The sequence below is a fragment of the Archocentrus centrarchus genome, chromosome 23 (genome assembly GCF_007364275.1).
Source record: "Archocentrus centrarchus isolate MPI-CPG fArcCen1 chromosome 23, fArcCen1, whole genome shotgun sequence".
Lineage (NCBI taxonomy): Eukaryota > Metazoa > Chordata > Actinopteri > Cichliformes > Cichlidae > Archocentrus > Archocentrus centrarchus.
Window position 1 is genome coordinate 20,695,678 of NC_044368.1, and position 16,764 is coordinate 20,712,441.

Here is a 16,764-nt window from a genome sequence, read left to right on the forward strand (position 1 = left end):
GCTGCATTGAAGTTTATAGGTCAGTAAAATGTATTTAGATACATATTTACTTTGTATTTAGATATTTTGTTTAAGCTGAAGGCAATCGAATCCAAACTTTAATATGAAAAATAAAAGTGCTAGTTTGTCAGCTGTGTGTGAGATTTTGGGATACTTTGAAGGTAAACCCACATTTGTATTGTGTATCACTATTTTTCTGTGAACCAAAAATGACTGTGGAAGCAAACACATCAAATAAAGCAAAGACAGAGACCATCAGTTAAAAGATAAATAGTTTATGTGAATCTCTCACATAGCATTTACCTTTACTCTTTACACAATGTTTTGAACGTGATATACAGTATGTCATCATTTTTTTGTCCTTTTTTTTTTTTTTTACAATTTGACATCATGATTTTTCTTTTCTGCATGCACTTTTAGAACGCCAACAAAAGGCTCCACAAATACAGACTTCAAACTAGAATTATGCTCACAGTAAAACATACAAAACATGAACTTGGATCAAAAGCCTGACAGTTTGAGGACACGATGTAGAAGCACAGCATCAGACTACCATGACTGTTACAGGAAAGAGCAATGTACTCAACAGTAAGACACAAAAATACATGTTCTGGATTCAAAAAAAATAAACACCTTTTTTTTTTTTTTCAAGTTACAACGTCATCCTAGAAATACACAAAGAACGGTACCCCTTTGTCAATACAAAGAGTAAAGCAGCGTGTGTACTACATGAGGAGGATTGTGGGTTCAGGGTGACACTTGAACAGCTAGCCTACAACTGTGCAGGTCTCCACCAAAGCGACACACATCGTGCCACTTTCAGGTCTTGCCTGGCAGCGTTTAGAGCTGCTTTCGCTTTCCTTCACCTTCCTGTTTTGACGGGCTGCTGAAATCACAGTGTGGATCGGCGCTTTTTGTTTTTCAGGTGCTTATTGCAAATCCAATCAGATTGTTTAGATACACGGGATTGCTACTGTGCAGATGTAGCCATTCTAGAAGTCCCACTTTATAACTTGCTAAACTTCTGCTACACTTTTGCTCCACTCCCCCCCAACAAGGGGAAAGATCTGGAAGAATCAAGTTACTTTTGTTAGCCACCAGGAGTCATGAGGAATAGTCTGGTAAGAAAAATTTGGTTTGTATAGAGATGAACATTTGCAGCACTAACGCAGGGTAGAGAGGGGACTTCTACAATGGCAGCTGCATCACAGGGGAGCTGTGTCTCATTTGTGTTTGTGCTAAATGTGAAAGAGTGACAGCATCAAGTCCGCTCACTGGTCTTCTCTGACCTGGCCTTTCAAATGATAGATCTTACCCTGGATTTTTAGGATACACATACACACATTTACACACAGCAGCGCGATTAACCTACTGAAATTACCGAGAGAAACAAAAGCAGAGATGACCGTAATGTCACATTTATTCAACTTAGCACATTTGTCTCTCTATACTGTATATATTTTATGCTGAATTTCATATATGAATACACTCCTTTTTTAAAACACAAAGTGCCTCAACTGATGCATCTTAATACACTTATTGCGAGGAGGGATACCACAGCAAGAAATATGATTGACTTTGAGTGTTACGGCGCAACATAGCAACCAACCACCTTGTTACCTGACTCGCCATCAAAAGACAGGTGTGTGGACAGAGCCACATGGCCCAGATGTGCTGTTTTGTTGTATTTACAGGAGCAAAATCTATGCAGTAGATAGTCTCTTTTAATGACGTGTCCAGTTTGATTTGCTCTCCTTTGCAAAATAAGAATTTTTAGCAAGTTGTCCAGTGTGCTCACTGAGCCGGGAGCTGACTGGCTGTCAGTCAGTGGCTCTTGCATTCGTCCTCATCCTTACTGTCCTGTAGATGTGGCCTTATGGCTCCAAATGAGGTCTTCCCACTGCAATAGGTCCTCATACTGATGACAATTTTATCCTGCTGTCATTCAAACAGGAAATGGATTGTCTAAATAAAATATAAACACATCTCTGAATGAAAGAAATACATCTTCTCTCATTTCATAAGACCTCACCATGCACACTCTGGCATAAATAGATGCCCCAAACTAAAAACAGTATAAATCTATGATGCTCTGGGGCATATATCCAGATTTATAAAGGTTCTGTTGTATACTGTTGTTGTTCAAGTAAGGGGTGATTCAATAATTTGGTGCACAGACAAAGAGAAATGTTTTTGAGAACTCTCCTTTTTAATAGTTTTGACTTCTTGCTGAGCTACGTGTAAGATGCATCTAGTTGTGAGCCAGTTGCTAAGCAACCTACTTCTATAGACATACTGTACTGTAGTGATGGGTGAGGCACATTGCTGCATGGTTATGTCTGCTTTCCCACACCTGTTGGTATGCAAAGGCAATTTATACCTGTCATTGTTTAAAAAAAAAGTATGCATAAAAATGATGCAGCCATTCAGCCAAATAAAAAGGTGCTTCAATTTCATATGAGACGCCCCCAACTGTTTTAATGGAATGCAGGTCCAGGTTGTCTCGTCCGGGGACTGAAGATCAGTTAATAGGTGTGGGTCATGGCTGATTTAATGGTGCAAAAAGTTATAATTTTTTTTTTTTTGTCTGTTTTCTATCATGAAAATTTCTAAACCTTGTGGAACACACAAATATATACATGTTTTCTCCAGGATTTTGGTCACAATGGTCATATTTACTTTATATTAATGTGGACATAATCCACTGAATAAAATGCTACAAGCAGCACCGTGACTGGTGCCTTCAAAAATGCATGTCTGTCAGAAACTGTCCTCGTCTCCTTATGGATTATTGAATAACCCCAGTTTTACTTCACACACTCATACACAAAAATGCAAATCATAATTCATGACCGAGAAGAAGGTGAGAGGGCTCCGCACTGCCGGCTACCCTCACACTCCTTTACCTTTCCACTATGGTGGTGCCTTCCTTCAAGCCATTAAGATAGAACGCTGCTCTCTGCTTGTGTAAAACCAGTAAAGACAACGTCTTTGCAGTTATCTGTGAGTAAACAACCAGAAACACAGCAGATTTGGTGGTACTTTGTCAGAGGAAAAAAAAAAATTAGACACAAAGGAGAAGGGAGAGGGGGAGAAAGTTACCCAGAAACAGCAGGAAATGAGCAGAAACCCACATTCAGAGAGAAACTGACACCCAGCTGGGCTTCTGTGTTTTCAGTCTCCTCTGTGGATTGTTGGTGAAGCCAATGGCAAAATGAGACATGATACAAGTCAGGTGTGCCCTCCCTGAACAAAACCCAACATAAGATTTAATTAAAAAAATTCTCCATATATCTACATCTACTATCTCCTCACTGTTGACCCCCCCTTCCTTCCTCTGTGCACGCTGCTCGCAGACAATGATTACAGGATGATCCATGCAAAAACATGAGCAGGCCCAACAGCGGGTGAAAAGTGACAGACCCTGAAAGACTTAATTCTCCATTCCTAAACTCCCACCTCCTCTCCGTCTCCAACCCAAAAATCAAATGATAAACAAATAAAGTCACAGTTGTGTGAGATTAAAATAAAGTGACATCTCTCTTTCTTTTTCTGGAAGCACGTCTATTTTAAGGTATCTAAATATAGCAACATCTAATATCCCTGATTATTAAATGTCCTTTATTAAATGTTATGGCTGCTACTTCTGAAGCCACTAGTCAGTTCTTTTATTGCAAGTCTCAGAGTTTGACAATATCGAATTAAAAGGTACTCCAGGTAATGCAGGAGAACTAATTGGTTAAGGATGTGAGCTAAGCAGATGTACCTTCAAGGAAAGGGGGAAAGTGAGAACTTGCTCAGGTTACCCAAGATATTAACATTCGTCTTGGCTACAACAGTAAAAAGTACTTATCCACTAGTCACAATATCTAGAACAGAGTCAGATTTGATGCTAGAGGGAAGTGGTTTGTTAGTGGGAAGGATGGCCCAGAGCTGGACATCTCACAGGATGGAAGGGATGGGGGAGCGAGAGCGGCGTAGCGGGCAGGGTGATCCGTAGGGCGAGGTCACAGGAGACAACCTCAGAGCGTTACCAGCCACGCCAGTCATGCCCGCTATGTTGTTTAAGCTCCGGGATTTCTCATAGCCTTCAGATGAGGGGGTGCGAAAAAGGTGGTGGTGGAGGTGGTGGTTGTGGTTGTGCAGGAACAGGACATGAATACACACAGGCAGGCAGGCAGGCAGGCAGGCAACGATCCAAATCCGAGCCAGCCGAGTGAACCGAGACAAGACAGGAGACAGGAGTGAGACATAGCAACAGTAACATACTGTATGGTGAGTGCATGCATAGCACATTTCAGTGGCTGTAAGGCAGATTGATCCCAGACAAATTCTTAGGGCTGGAGCTGCTTCTGAGGAAGAAATTATCCCAGTGGCTGAAAAGTGGTGCTTAAGATTCTCCTAATTTAAGAGTAAACAATCTACATTGCTGCTGAAATAACCCAAATGTTAAATCCATTGAAACAGTTGGTGCATTTGGTTTAATTAGCTGATACTAAATAAACAGTCAGGGCGGCTGTAGCTCAGGAGGTAGAGCAGGTCACCTACTGATCGGAAGGTTGGCGGTTTGATTCCTGGCTACTGCCAATGTATGCCAACGTATCCTTGGGCAAGATACTTAACCCCAAGTTGCTCTCCGATGCAAGCGTCAGAGTGTGAATGTTAGATAATAAAGCACTTAGCTTAGTTAATCATGGAAGTGCTTGTGTGAATGGGTAAATGTAAATATGTTGTATAAGCACTCTGAGTGCTCAAACAGAGTAGAAAAGCACTATATAAGAACTAGTCTATTTACCATTTTAGTCCAAAATATGTAACGCAATACAAGTAGTTAGTTTAGGAAATGTACAGTAACCCCTCACTTATCGTTATGTTACAATCCAGGACCACCCGCGATAAGTGAAAATCCGCGAAGTAGGGACGCTATATTTATTTTAATACTTATACATTATTTTAGTAGTTATAAACTATTTTAAGTTTTTTATAAACCCTCCCCACACCAAATATATACACATTGCTGTACAACACGTACTACGCATGTGAAGAACGAGTACCGCAAAAACCTGCGAAACATCGAAAATACTGCAATAAATATTTTACACTAATATTGATTGAAAACCCGTGAAACAGTGAGTCCGCGAAAAGCGAATGCGAAGTAGCGAGGGATTACTGTATCTGACAAAAAAAACAATAATAGCAAAAAGTGTGACCTATCTGGTTTCCCTATGAGGCATAATTAGTTTTAACTAGATTCAGGTGTACTCTGACACATTATTTAACCCGACTTACAAATTAAGTGTAGAAATGTGGTTCTTGTAACCATTAATTTAGCTGCAATGGCCAATGCTCACAACTGTGTCTTTTCTTTATACTGAATTCATGCTATGCTAGAAGGAAATGGAGCTTTCATGATTTAGAGATACCCCACTGTTAGACTTGTAGTCACACCAGATATTGAGATATGTAGCTATTTTTATTGTTGAAGGATGCACCAATAAGATAACATTTTCCATTGGCAGTAGTTTATATATTGTGTCACATCAATTTTGTGCTGATTAAATGTTTAAAGATTGAGTGATGAAGAAGTGGAAGACATCAAAACTGTTTAGTCATTTCATACAAGGAAATTTTCTTTGTTTCCATGGCATAAAAGGAGGAATAAATATCAATGTAAAAAAACAAAAACAAAAGTAAAAAAAACCCATTTGTAGCCAAATTATTATTTTTGGTATGGGGCCCAGAATCTCAGTGTATCGTTACACTGAAATTCTGGTAACATATAACTTATAAACAATTGGAATGACAGGAGAAAAAAAAGTAAAAGTTTGAACAAAAGGTTTTTGCCATTTGCTGAGAAAATTTGGGAAGTTTTTCAACAACGCTGCTCAACCCATAAATGCATTTTCCTTACAAATGTAGCACCAATTAGGGGGAAATAAACAGGCTTTTCAATGCTATAAGAATTATAGTATTGCCAAGAAGTATTGTTACATGTACAACAAAGAAATAATCAACCAAATACAAATGTTCTTACTTTTTTTGCTAAGTTTATACGCTACTCAAAAAAATTACAGGAACAGTTTTTAACAAAGGGGGTTGTTCATCAGTTTCAGCTGCTTTTGTTTTAATGGAAATAATAACAGATGCACTAGAGGGGCAACAATTAGACAATCACCAAAAAAGAGATAGTTTTACAGGTTGAGGCCACTCACATGTTTCCTCCTCATCTTTTCTGACTATTTTTTTCACTAGTTTAGCATTTGGCTAGGGTCAGTGTCACTACTGGTAGCATGAGGAGATACCTGGACCCTACAGAGGTTACACAGGAAGTCCAGATTCTCCAGGATGGCACATGGAAGAGATTCCAGGAGACAGGCAGCTACTCTAGGAGAGCTGGACAGGGCCATAAAAGGTCCTTAACTCAGCAGGACCAGTATCTGCTCCTTTGTGCAAGGAGGAACAGGATGAGCATTGCCAGAGCTAGAAAATGACCTCCAGCAGGTCACTGGTGTGAATGTCTCTGACCAAACAATCAGAAACAGACTTCATGAGGGTGGACTGAGAGCCCATCATTCTCTAGTGGGTGCTGTGCTAACTGTCTGGCAGCATGGAGCCCGATTAGCATTTGTCATAGAATACCAGAATTGGCAGGTCCAGAACTGATCCGCTGTTCAGGTTCACCCTGAGCACATGTGACAGATATGAAAGGGTCTGTAGAAGCTGTGGAGAACATTATGCTGCCTGTTACATCATTCAGCATGACCAGTTTGGTGGTGGGTCACTGATTGTCTAGGGAGGCACAACCATGGAGGGACACACAGACCTCTACAGGCCAGGCAACAGCACCCTGGCACCCCTGGCTGCCATTAGGTATCGGGATGAAATCCTTGGACACCCTGCACTGGTGCAGTGGGTCCTGGGCTTCTCCTCTTACACGACAATCCCCGGCCTCATATGGTGAGTGTATGCAGGCAGGTCCTTGAGGATGAAGGAATTGATACCACTGGCTATCTCCACACTTGCCTAACCTAAACTCAATAGAACACCTCTGGGACATTATGTTTCATATCAGTATAGATATCCAGCATGATTTTTTTACCCATTGAGATCTGATGTGTTTTCAAAGTGTTCCTTTAATTTTTTTGAGCAGTTTATATGATTTTAGCTGTACTGATATTGGTTTTTATTTAGCAGAAGCTAAAGCAACCATTTTCCCAACAGCTATTTGACAGATTAGTTTTTTTTTCACACAACTGATGTGGAGGCTATCATATATTTCTAACATTACAAGTAGGAGGTTGTTGTTGCTTCTTGGCAGCTTGTAATTAAAAGTTAAAGTAATAATGCAGTAGTCATGCTAGCCTGTAGTTAGCTAAGTAAGCTGGGTATTCAGCTTTATTTGGCTATATGATTTATTTGGTAAACCATTTAGCTAATGTGCTGACATCCCAACACAATGAATGTCAAGGCTGTTCAATGAAAACAATTACTTTCTGTGTTGCCATTTGAAATTGCTACGCACCTGAAATGTGTTCTCTTGCGCCACTGACTTACTCAACCAATTATATTTCTGAAACCTCCACAGCAAGCTCCACCTCTAAGAAATGCCTGTGCGAATGATATTCCAGTCTGCCTGAGTCAATTAGAAATCCTTTAAGTTGAATAAGAGACATTGTAATTATTTAACTCTAGTAGGGTTGAAAAATACTGCATCATCAGTCATTTATTTTATGGCATCAGTCACATCATTTGTATTTTTCCTTTAAGAAATTGTTTAAGGACTATAAATCTTACCAATGTCCATGGAATGGTTTAAAGTTTAGGACTGCTTATATAAACCATTTATTCACATTGAGGCACATAGCTAAAATATGAAGCTAACAGTCACACAGCTTAGAATTACCAACATGCACATTATTGATCAAATATTAATGGTAGTATTTGTGTGTTTGAATCCAGACCCATACTGATGACAGTGATGATGCTAATTAAAAACACCTTAATCCAATCATCTTAACAACAATAGCTCAAACTTCTGAAAATGCTGCATATGATGCATGTCTGCAAATTTGCATTGGATGCAAAATAAACAAGCAAGCCAAAGCAGCCAGAGCATTAATGGAACATGCCAATCGGCTGACAGGGAACAGCGAATGGAAATGCTACCTCATTACCGTCCTGCATACGCCATCATTTGATTTACTGAGTGGATGGGTGCAAATTAAACTAGGGGCTCTTTCAGAATGAGCCAAGCAGGCAGAACAAAAGACAGCTTGGGTTTGAGCCAACAGGTAGTGACAAGAAAGGAACTTATGTTTTATGCATTAGCGTCAGTGTGGTGGCAACTGCAACCATGATGGACAAAAGATGAAAGGACAGCTGCTCACCTGCCTTCATTGAAAACAACAACAACAACAAAAAAAATCCCTGTATTTTGGAGGCGTCACCGTGATGTTCTGCCATAGAAGATCTTCACAGGTTAACTTGCTAAACTATTTCAGTAACCAGCTTTAAAGCCATCAGCATGTTTTCATTTCTTTCCCTTATTGCAGTTTAACAATCAGAATCCATTATTAAGCCTAAATAATGATTTGCATTCATTTGAATAATTATTATTATGAATTAAATTAGTGCTGAAATTCATTTTAATAAAATTATCCGTGAAACTGCTATAGAATCAGTACAGTAGCTCTAGCTGACTTTAGAGCAATAACATTTAGAGCTAGGATCCCAGAGAGGCAGTTAACTTCTCATAAAAGGCAATTAGCCAAGGCTTAACATTTGCACTTTACAGTGCAGATTAACGCAGCATTAATGTCTCAAGACACTGGTGATAAAATAGAAGTAATCTAACAAACACGCTTTATGCCTTACATGGCATCCAAACAGCATTTTAGTGTGATCACAAAACAACTGTTTTTTTTACAGAGATAATATGCATCTACTAAATTAGCTGCACTATGAACTTTCTGCTATGTGAGCCGCTTCATTTATACATTATAGTTCCTGACCTTTTCTTCCTTTGAAATCATATGAAACAGCAACAAGGCTTTCACGAAAATTTGGGAGGTGTGACCTTAACAATAATCTGTAGGTTGGATCCAAGTGTTAGGAAGTTCTTTCTGAGTCTGTCCTTTCCACCAATGCATTGACACAAGACTGAAGGTGACTCATGAGATGCACTCCAGGAGGACAATTCTGACTGCGACTAAAGATTAATTTTACTCCTGAAATTTCACATTGCAAACAATGTGTACAAATTCAATATGGTGAAGCTGTATGGTTAGCAATCTTTGCCCATAAAGTTTTAACATTGATTCAGTCATGCAATCAGAGCCATCGTCAACTCATAACATCTGGGAAAGTGACTTCTCCATTATTCTATAAACTACAATTCACTTTAGAACTGATGGTTTGCTAAATCATTTACAAACCAAAAATACAGGAGAAAAAGTTTAAGGAATTCATAAAGTTGCGCATTTGTCTGTTTATCTGCTAACGTGAGCGTGCCTATTGAGCTAGCTTCAACCTTTAGAGATAACTTTAACCTATGTTACCGCCATGGCCAAAAGTTAGCAAATGATCAACTACCAAAATTATATTATGTTAGCGTTCAGCGAATAATAGAGATATCATATTAAATAAGCATTTTAGCAATTTTAAATGGTGTTCACACCCTTATGTTAAAGGTAAAGGTAATTAAAAGCTACAATTTAATAATCATAGTTGAATGAGTATGTTATTTTAACTCATTTGTGTCCAAATCTGTAACTTATAGAATGCTGAACAGAGGGGCAACCCAGAATTTTAGCATCATAAGATTTTGGATTGTTGCAGAAAGGGAAAGTTTAGGATAATATGCACAAACTAACACTGCTTTTGTGATTTTTTAGCTACAAATGCAGTTGAAAGAAGGAAAAGGTTAAGGATGGGCTATAAAAGAACTACACCTTATATACTGGGATGAACTCAGCAAAAAAACAGTTTTAGAAGCAAACCAGGCTTTTGACATACGCTTGATAGAGCCCAACTAACACAGGATTTTTAAGAGAAAAAGGTCAGAATTGTTAGTTTGATTTCAATGTAGTCCAAGTATTAAGTGGTCATTAGTCACTGACACAAATGAAGAAGTCAAATATGTTTATGAGTTGACAGGATAAAAATCTGGTACTTTTAAGCTTTTTATTTTCTCTGATAGCGAAAAATATCTGCTGGTGTATCATCACCTTACAGGCAGATGATGCACTTGGCAATTTATTTGGGTGCTGTAGATGGACAATGGACCAGGCAACAGCCAAAAAACTAAGACACTGGGTCAGAAATTTATTCAAGTGTTTCCAGGCAACAAGAAAACATGAATAAATTGTGAGGAAAGCAACAGTTCTGAGTCAGCTGCAAGGACGCATTTGGCCCTCAGAAATGCCAAAAAATGTTGTGCAGTATGTCACTGCTGAGAGTCGCAACAGCAGATTCACAGGTTACATTACCTGAGCTGACTAGGGCTGAACATAAAGCCTCTCCCCTTCCTGGGTTGTTGGTGTCCCAGTCACTGAGGACACGAATCAGCTGATGAGCATTTTGACTGGTATGTGTTTTTAAGAGGCTACCTTCTAAGATGACAGCTGCTCTTTTATTCAGTTCACTTAAAAAATTACAAATGGTCACAGGAAAAATGAGAAACCTAATGGAAACATTACTAATGGTGACTAATGAATCAAACAACCAATCAGTAGTAATGCACAAGAGCAAGCGTGGACTCACAATGATTCCCTAAAACAGCACCACTGCATGCTTTTTGAAATACTTTGATGAAATTACGTGATAATATTCTAAATTTAAACAAATGTTCAAGGTTGAATTAAATTATATTGAAAAGCAGTTGAAATTTCCACATTACCTGTTTTTCGTATCCCTCCATCTGCAGAGCAGGCGTAGTCACTTGCAGCGAGCAGGAAACACGTCCCCCCACTCCGGCGGTCCTGTTCTCGAGTGCTGGACCTACGCATGGGAACCCTCTCCTCAGGAGACATGGTGAGGTCACTTCCCCCACTGCAGTCTGCAGACAGGACTATGAGAAAAAATGAATTTGAACATTTATATTCAGTTTCACTGATTCATGTAATTTATAATTTACTGGCACCTGTGAACCCCAGACATGTAGCATCATGACAACTTTACAGTTTCATACCGTCACACCCTCAATGGAGGCAGAATTATTATCCAATTCAAAAAGAGATGATGTGATAGTTTCCCTTCATATATAAGACAACAGAACAAGTTACCAAGCAATTGAAACTGCACTCCTCAAGTCTGCCTTGAAATCTGAATATATGGAATGAAAGTTGAATGTGGAAATAAAGTTCGAAAATACTGACTGACTTCTGTCTTTTTCTGTGAGATAAAAATGCCCATACCATAGGCTTCAGGGTCTAGCTGAATGCTATATCAGCAAATATCTCACTGAGAGACTCATTAATTTTTTCTGAAGAACAACGCATAATGTCGTTTCAGCAAAGTTTTGTTCATAACTAATCATTCATTCATTACTAATAAGAAATAAGAATGTTGCAATAGTGAAAATAGGATCCTCAAGGTGATATGATATGCAGTGCTGTGGAAAAATATGCGCCCCATTCCTGATTACTTTTTTTTTGTTGCATATTTGTTACGTTACGTGTTTCACATCAGCAAAAAATTTTAATCGGAGGCAAAGGTGATGGGAGCAAGTACAAAATGCAGCTCTTAAATGACAATTTCATGTATTAAGGGAAAATAGCTATACAAACCTACCTGGCCCTATATGAAAAAGCCTACCCCCACCACCCACCCCCAATTTAACTCATAAATTAACCAAATTTTTTTTGAAAAAGCTGAGTTCAGTTTCACCAGCCACACCCAGGCCTGATTGCTGCCATCATGCCACAATCTAAAGAAACTGAAGAACAGATAAGAAACAAAGTCACTGACATCGATCAGTCTAGAAAGTGTTACAAAGCCATTTCTAAGGCTTTGGGACTTCACTGTGAGAGTCGTAATCCACAAATGGAGAAAACCTGGCGAACCTTCCCAGGAGGAGCTGGCCTACAATAATTACTCCAAGATCACACTGACAGCTCATCCAGGACATCACAAAAGAACCCAGAACATCTAAAGAACTGCAGAATTCATTTGTCTGAATTAAGGTCAGAGTTCATGATTCAACAATAAGAAAGAGGCTGAGCAAAAATTGCATCTATAGGAGAATTCCAAGGAGAAAACAGCTGCTGACCAAACAGAACTGAAAGAACTTGTCTCACATTTGCCAGAAAACATCTTCATGATCCCCAAAACTTTAAGGAAAGTTGAATTTTTTCGAAGGTTTGAGTCCTGTTACATTTGGTGTAAAACTAACACAGCGTTTCATATACAGAACATCATACTAACAGTCAAACATGGCGGTGGTAGTGTGATGTCTGGGGCTGCTTTGCTGCTTCAGGACCTGAACGACTTTCCGTACTAGAAGGAACCATGAATTCTGCTCTACCAGAAAATCCTGAAGGAGAATACTGACATTTAACACATTTCTTTTTGGGGAAAAATAAATACAAATGTACTTCCCAGCAATATGCTGTATTTAGGAAAGGAGATTATGAGGGAATCAAAGTGCTTCGGAGGAATCGCAGTCGCAACATAGATAAAACAGACTCCTATATAAAAAGCCTGCACCAAATGTCACAAGCACCTCTGTGCAGCACAGCAGAGGTCAAAAATCAGATGACACTACAGTGGATTTGAAAGACTCATTGTGTCTTCATGAGCTAATACAATAATACAAATCTGTCTTTATTTCAGCCTTTTGAAAAGATAAGGATTAGACTGGTTATTATTCCCAACAAATGAAAAATAATGACGGTTTTAACGTACCATGCAGTATCATTCACAACCAGATGTAGTGTTTGCCTCTGTCTGTTCAGCTACATAAAAGAGCTATAATTGTACATCTGGGTGACATATTCCATCCATTATCAGGAAGGATATCAGGGAAATATATTCATCTTGATGTGGAGCTGTCTGCTCTGGCAGCCATGGAGCTCCTTTTCAAGGACTAAAGACACAGCAGCAGTTTCACAACTGCCTACGTCAATTTTAATGATTGAATATGTCATAAATTTTAAATGCTGGTACATTTATGTGGTTTTAATAGTTTATGGATGACAGTGGAGGTCTTTGGCAGACTGCAATAAAGTATACAAACCTTTCACTACACAATACAGTAGAATTATTTATTTTTTTTGTTTAGGAAATTATAATAAAGATGAAAAATTTTCAAGATTAAATAACACCAGAGTGTAATGTTAGTGACTGACATAGATACATATTTATGCCTTCCACCACAGCAGATTTTAAATCAAACTATGAAGCTCTAATTTATGTGCAGGCTTTCCGCTTTAACTCAAGGGGTGAAGCAAAAGTATTGCATTAACTGTTCAAGAATTACAGCCATTTTTCTATTTTCAGAGGCTCAAAAGTAACCAGAAAATTGACTGACAGGTAGTTTCATGGACAGGTGAGGCCTGTTCCCTTGTTATTCTATGAGAAATTAAACAGCTAAAATATGTCAAGGTGGTAGCTAGTGATTTGAATTCTCAATATCTGATCCAAAGTGCAAGTGAAGGAGGCCATCATCAGGCTGAATATGGGAACTATAGCTGTAATTACATCCATCTGTCTGTCCGTCCGTCCGTCCGGTCGTCCATCCATCCACCCATCCACCCATCCATCCGTCCATCTTCTTCCACTTAATGCAAACTTATTGTAAAACCACTTGATTTAAAGCTGAAACTCTGCACTTCAATCACATATTGATTGCTTGAGTTAAAATCCATTGTAGTGGTGTATAGAACTATAAAAAATTTACAAAACCTTATGAAGTGACTTGTGAAAAAAAAATGATGTGCTGCAAAATAAACAAAGAACAAAACAAGAGAACAAAAATATATTCTGGTAGCATGGTTGGGGTCAGCATCATCACCAGTGATGACTTAGACCTAAAAACTATCAAAGCAATTAAATTTAGGCCACCTGTTTCACCCTATATCCCCCTTGGGCTAGACTTGTCACTCTGATAGCAAGACAACTGGGAGAAGCTTGCAGCTTTGTGTGAAAACTCATTATGTGCTACTATGATGTAATGCAGTGTTAAAAAATTGTGTTCATTTCTATATATTTCTTTGAGAGCACCCTGAAAATGTTAGCTGTTTCCAGCAAATGCTGGCTCTGTAAGATGTTTGAAAATACTTTTGCCATTTTAGATATTTATCTTTCCATCTTACATCTTTTAAAACAAGGATCTCATTGTTTTATATATATGTGTGTGTGTGTGTGTGTGTGTCTGTGTGAAGATAAAGATAAAGCATGCAATAATCTAAAGGAAACAGGAGAGGAGGTAAAGTTTCAGGCTTAAATTTTAAATGACCTCTGACAAAATCACACAAGCGACTACACCAGATGGATTCAGTTTGTGCATCCAGTCAATGAATCATGAATTGTTCTATGCTTATTGAATGCAAGTTTCAGGGGCTTAATAAACAGACTCTAAGGAGCACCTACCCTCAGGAATGTCTACACTAGAATTCAAAGAAAGTGAGTATACAGAGTTCAACATTAATTTCCATCAAGATCAGATGTGTCAGAGTCAATTACTGATACGGTCCTAGAGGGAAAAGCAGCCACCTACGGTCTGAACACCAAATGAGCAATCCTTACGGGAAGAAACACTTGGACACAAGGAGTCTGAATACTTATCAGCCTGAGCAGCAATCTCCCACTCTGTTTCTTTTGCATTGCTTCCCACAAATGAAGACTATAAAAAAAAACTCTTCTGTGAGGGAGCTGCTATGGTGCATATGGGTCATAAGGGGAAATCATTTTCTAGTGTTGGGGAATCTGTCAGATGGCCACTGCTTTCTAACTGAGATGAAGTCCCTTATGGATTCTCTTCACTGTCACTACATAAACAACCCTTCAGAGTAATCTGAATTAACTGCTGAGGAAAAGCCTCTCCTAGTTCTGTCTTCCATATGGCCTTAGTCTGAACATATGGTCTTACCTGAACGGTTGCGTTCTAGTACCCTGCTCCCTTTGACGTGGCACAGGTCACCTTGAGTGCTGTTGCAGGTGGTGTTGAGATCAGCTTTGCAGTAGATGGGGGACCCCCCCTGCACTGTTTGAGGGATATGTTTCTTCCTCTTTTTGGGTAACTTCTGCTTGGCCATAGCCAGAGAATAGTACATCCCAAAGTTATTGACAATAACAGGCACAGGCATGGCTATTGTGAGCACACCAGCTAAAGCACATAACGCACCCACAACCATGCCTGACCAGGTCTCTGGATACATATCACCATATCCCAGTGTAGTCATGGTTACCACAGCCCACCAGAAGCCAATGGGGATGTTCTTGAACTTGGTGTGGAGGGCAGCCGTGGGATCATTGGGCTTGGCGCCGATTCTTTCGGCATAGTATATCATGGTGGCAAAAATTAACACTCCCAATGCCAGGAAGATGATGAGCAGCAGGAATTCATTGGTGCTAGCCCGTAATGTGTGGCCCAGTACCCTAAGCCCCACAAAATGTCGTGTTAGCTTGAAGATACGCAGAATACGAACAAAACGAACCACCCTGAGGAAACCCAACACATCCTTTGCAGCCTTTGAAGAAAGGCCACTCAGCCCTACTTCCAAGTAGAAAGGCAAGATAGCCACGAAGTCGATGATGTTGAGAAGGCTCTTAAAAAATTCCAACTTGACCGGGCAGAAGGTCACACGCACCAGGAACTCAATGGTGAACCAGAAGACACAAACTCCTTCCACATATGTAAGAGCAGGGTCAGTTTCAATCTCATACTGTGGACCTGAGTCAGGCACGCTGCTGTTCCGCATCAACTCCGTCTTGTTGATGATTTTGTTGAAAGCCTCATGAGTCTCCAAGCAGAAGGTCGTAATGGAGACCAGGATGAAGAACAAAGATACAAAGGCAATAAACTAAAAGAAAGGAGAAGAAAAAAGAGAAAAAACATATTACGGCCAATCCATCTATTACATTTCATATTATTTTAAACATGACATCCTATAATGGTCTAAGATCTACTAAACATCAAAATCATTCAATTAATTTTCTCATGAGACAGGGATGAACTAGGCCACATTTATTAAATTTGCATCACTTTGAATTGACTAAAGAGAGGAGCAAGCTAACAAACACACACTTCCCTGCACTCCTGTGGAAGGCTAACATGGGAATGCAGATGCAGTCAAAATTAATTTAAGGTTGTTGGTATGCAGAGCGGTTGATGGTAAAGCAAGAAAAGAACATAGACCTCAAAATCAGTGAAGAAGGGGAAAAAAAAAAATTTTTTGCATTTTCACTTTGGGCGTTTATGTAAATCTCTTAATCTGGCTTTGCATATTGAGTCCCCCCCCCCCCCCCCCCCCCCCCCAAAAAAAAAAAAAAAAAAAACTGCTTCATTGTGACATTTCAGTTTTGCTGCTGTTACTATATGAGTCTATAGTCAATAGCCTAGGGCTTAAATTAAAAAGGCAAATTGAATGTGGTGTAGGAGAACTGTATTAAAACTAACCTGGCACTGCAATATTTATACCAATACATTCACATACATATGTTTTACGACTGATGTCTAACAGATCAGTAGATCTGTACCACATTGGTAAATGTAGTCTGCTACCAAAATGTTACTAATAGTTTTATCTTCTTAATAAAGATAAT

The 16,764-nt window shown here is 39.2% G+C and overlaps 1 protein-coding gene across 3 annotated transcripts in view; it reads right to left on the minus strand.

Moving 5' to 3' along the window:
* Positions 1–347: 347 nt before the first annotated feature.
* The window catches only part of kcnc2 (potassium voltage-gated channel, Shaw-related subfamily, member 2), a 113,665-nt gene continuing 97,248 nt past the window's right edge, over positions 348–16,764 (minus strand). The window contains exons 2-5 of one of the 3 annotated variants that reach the window (XM_030720481.1): positions 15,089–16,022; positions 10,898–11,068; positions 2,907–3,001; positions 348–1,938 (exon numbers count right to left, since the gene is read on the minus strand). In XM_030720481.1, coding sequence (XP_030576341.1) covers positions 2,940–3,001; positions 10,898–11,068; positions 15,089–16,022 — 1,167 coding nt within the window. In that variant the 3' untranslated portion in view covers positions 348–1,938; positions 2,907–2,939. Of the gene's footprint in view, positions 3,002–3,607; positions 4,089–8,779; positions 8,787–10,892; positions 11,069–15,088; positions 16,023–16,764 lie in introns of those variants that run through there. The other 2 variants (XM_030720482.1, XM_030720479.1) reach the window with 2 other exon arrangements.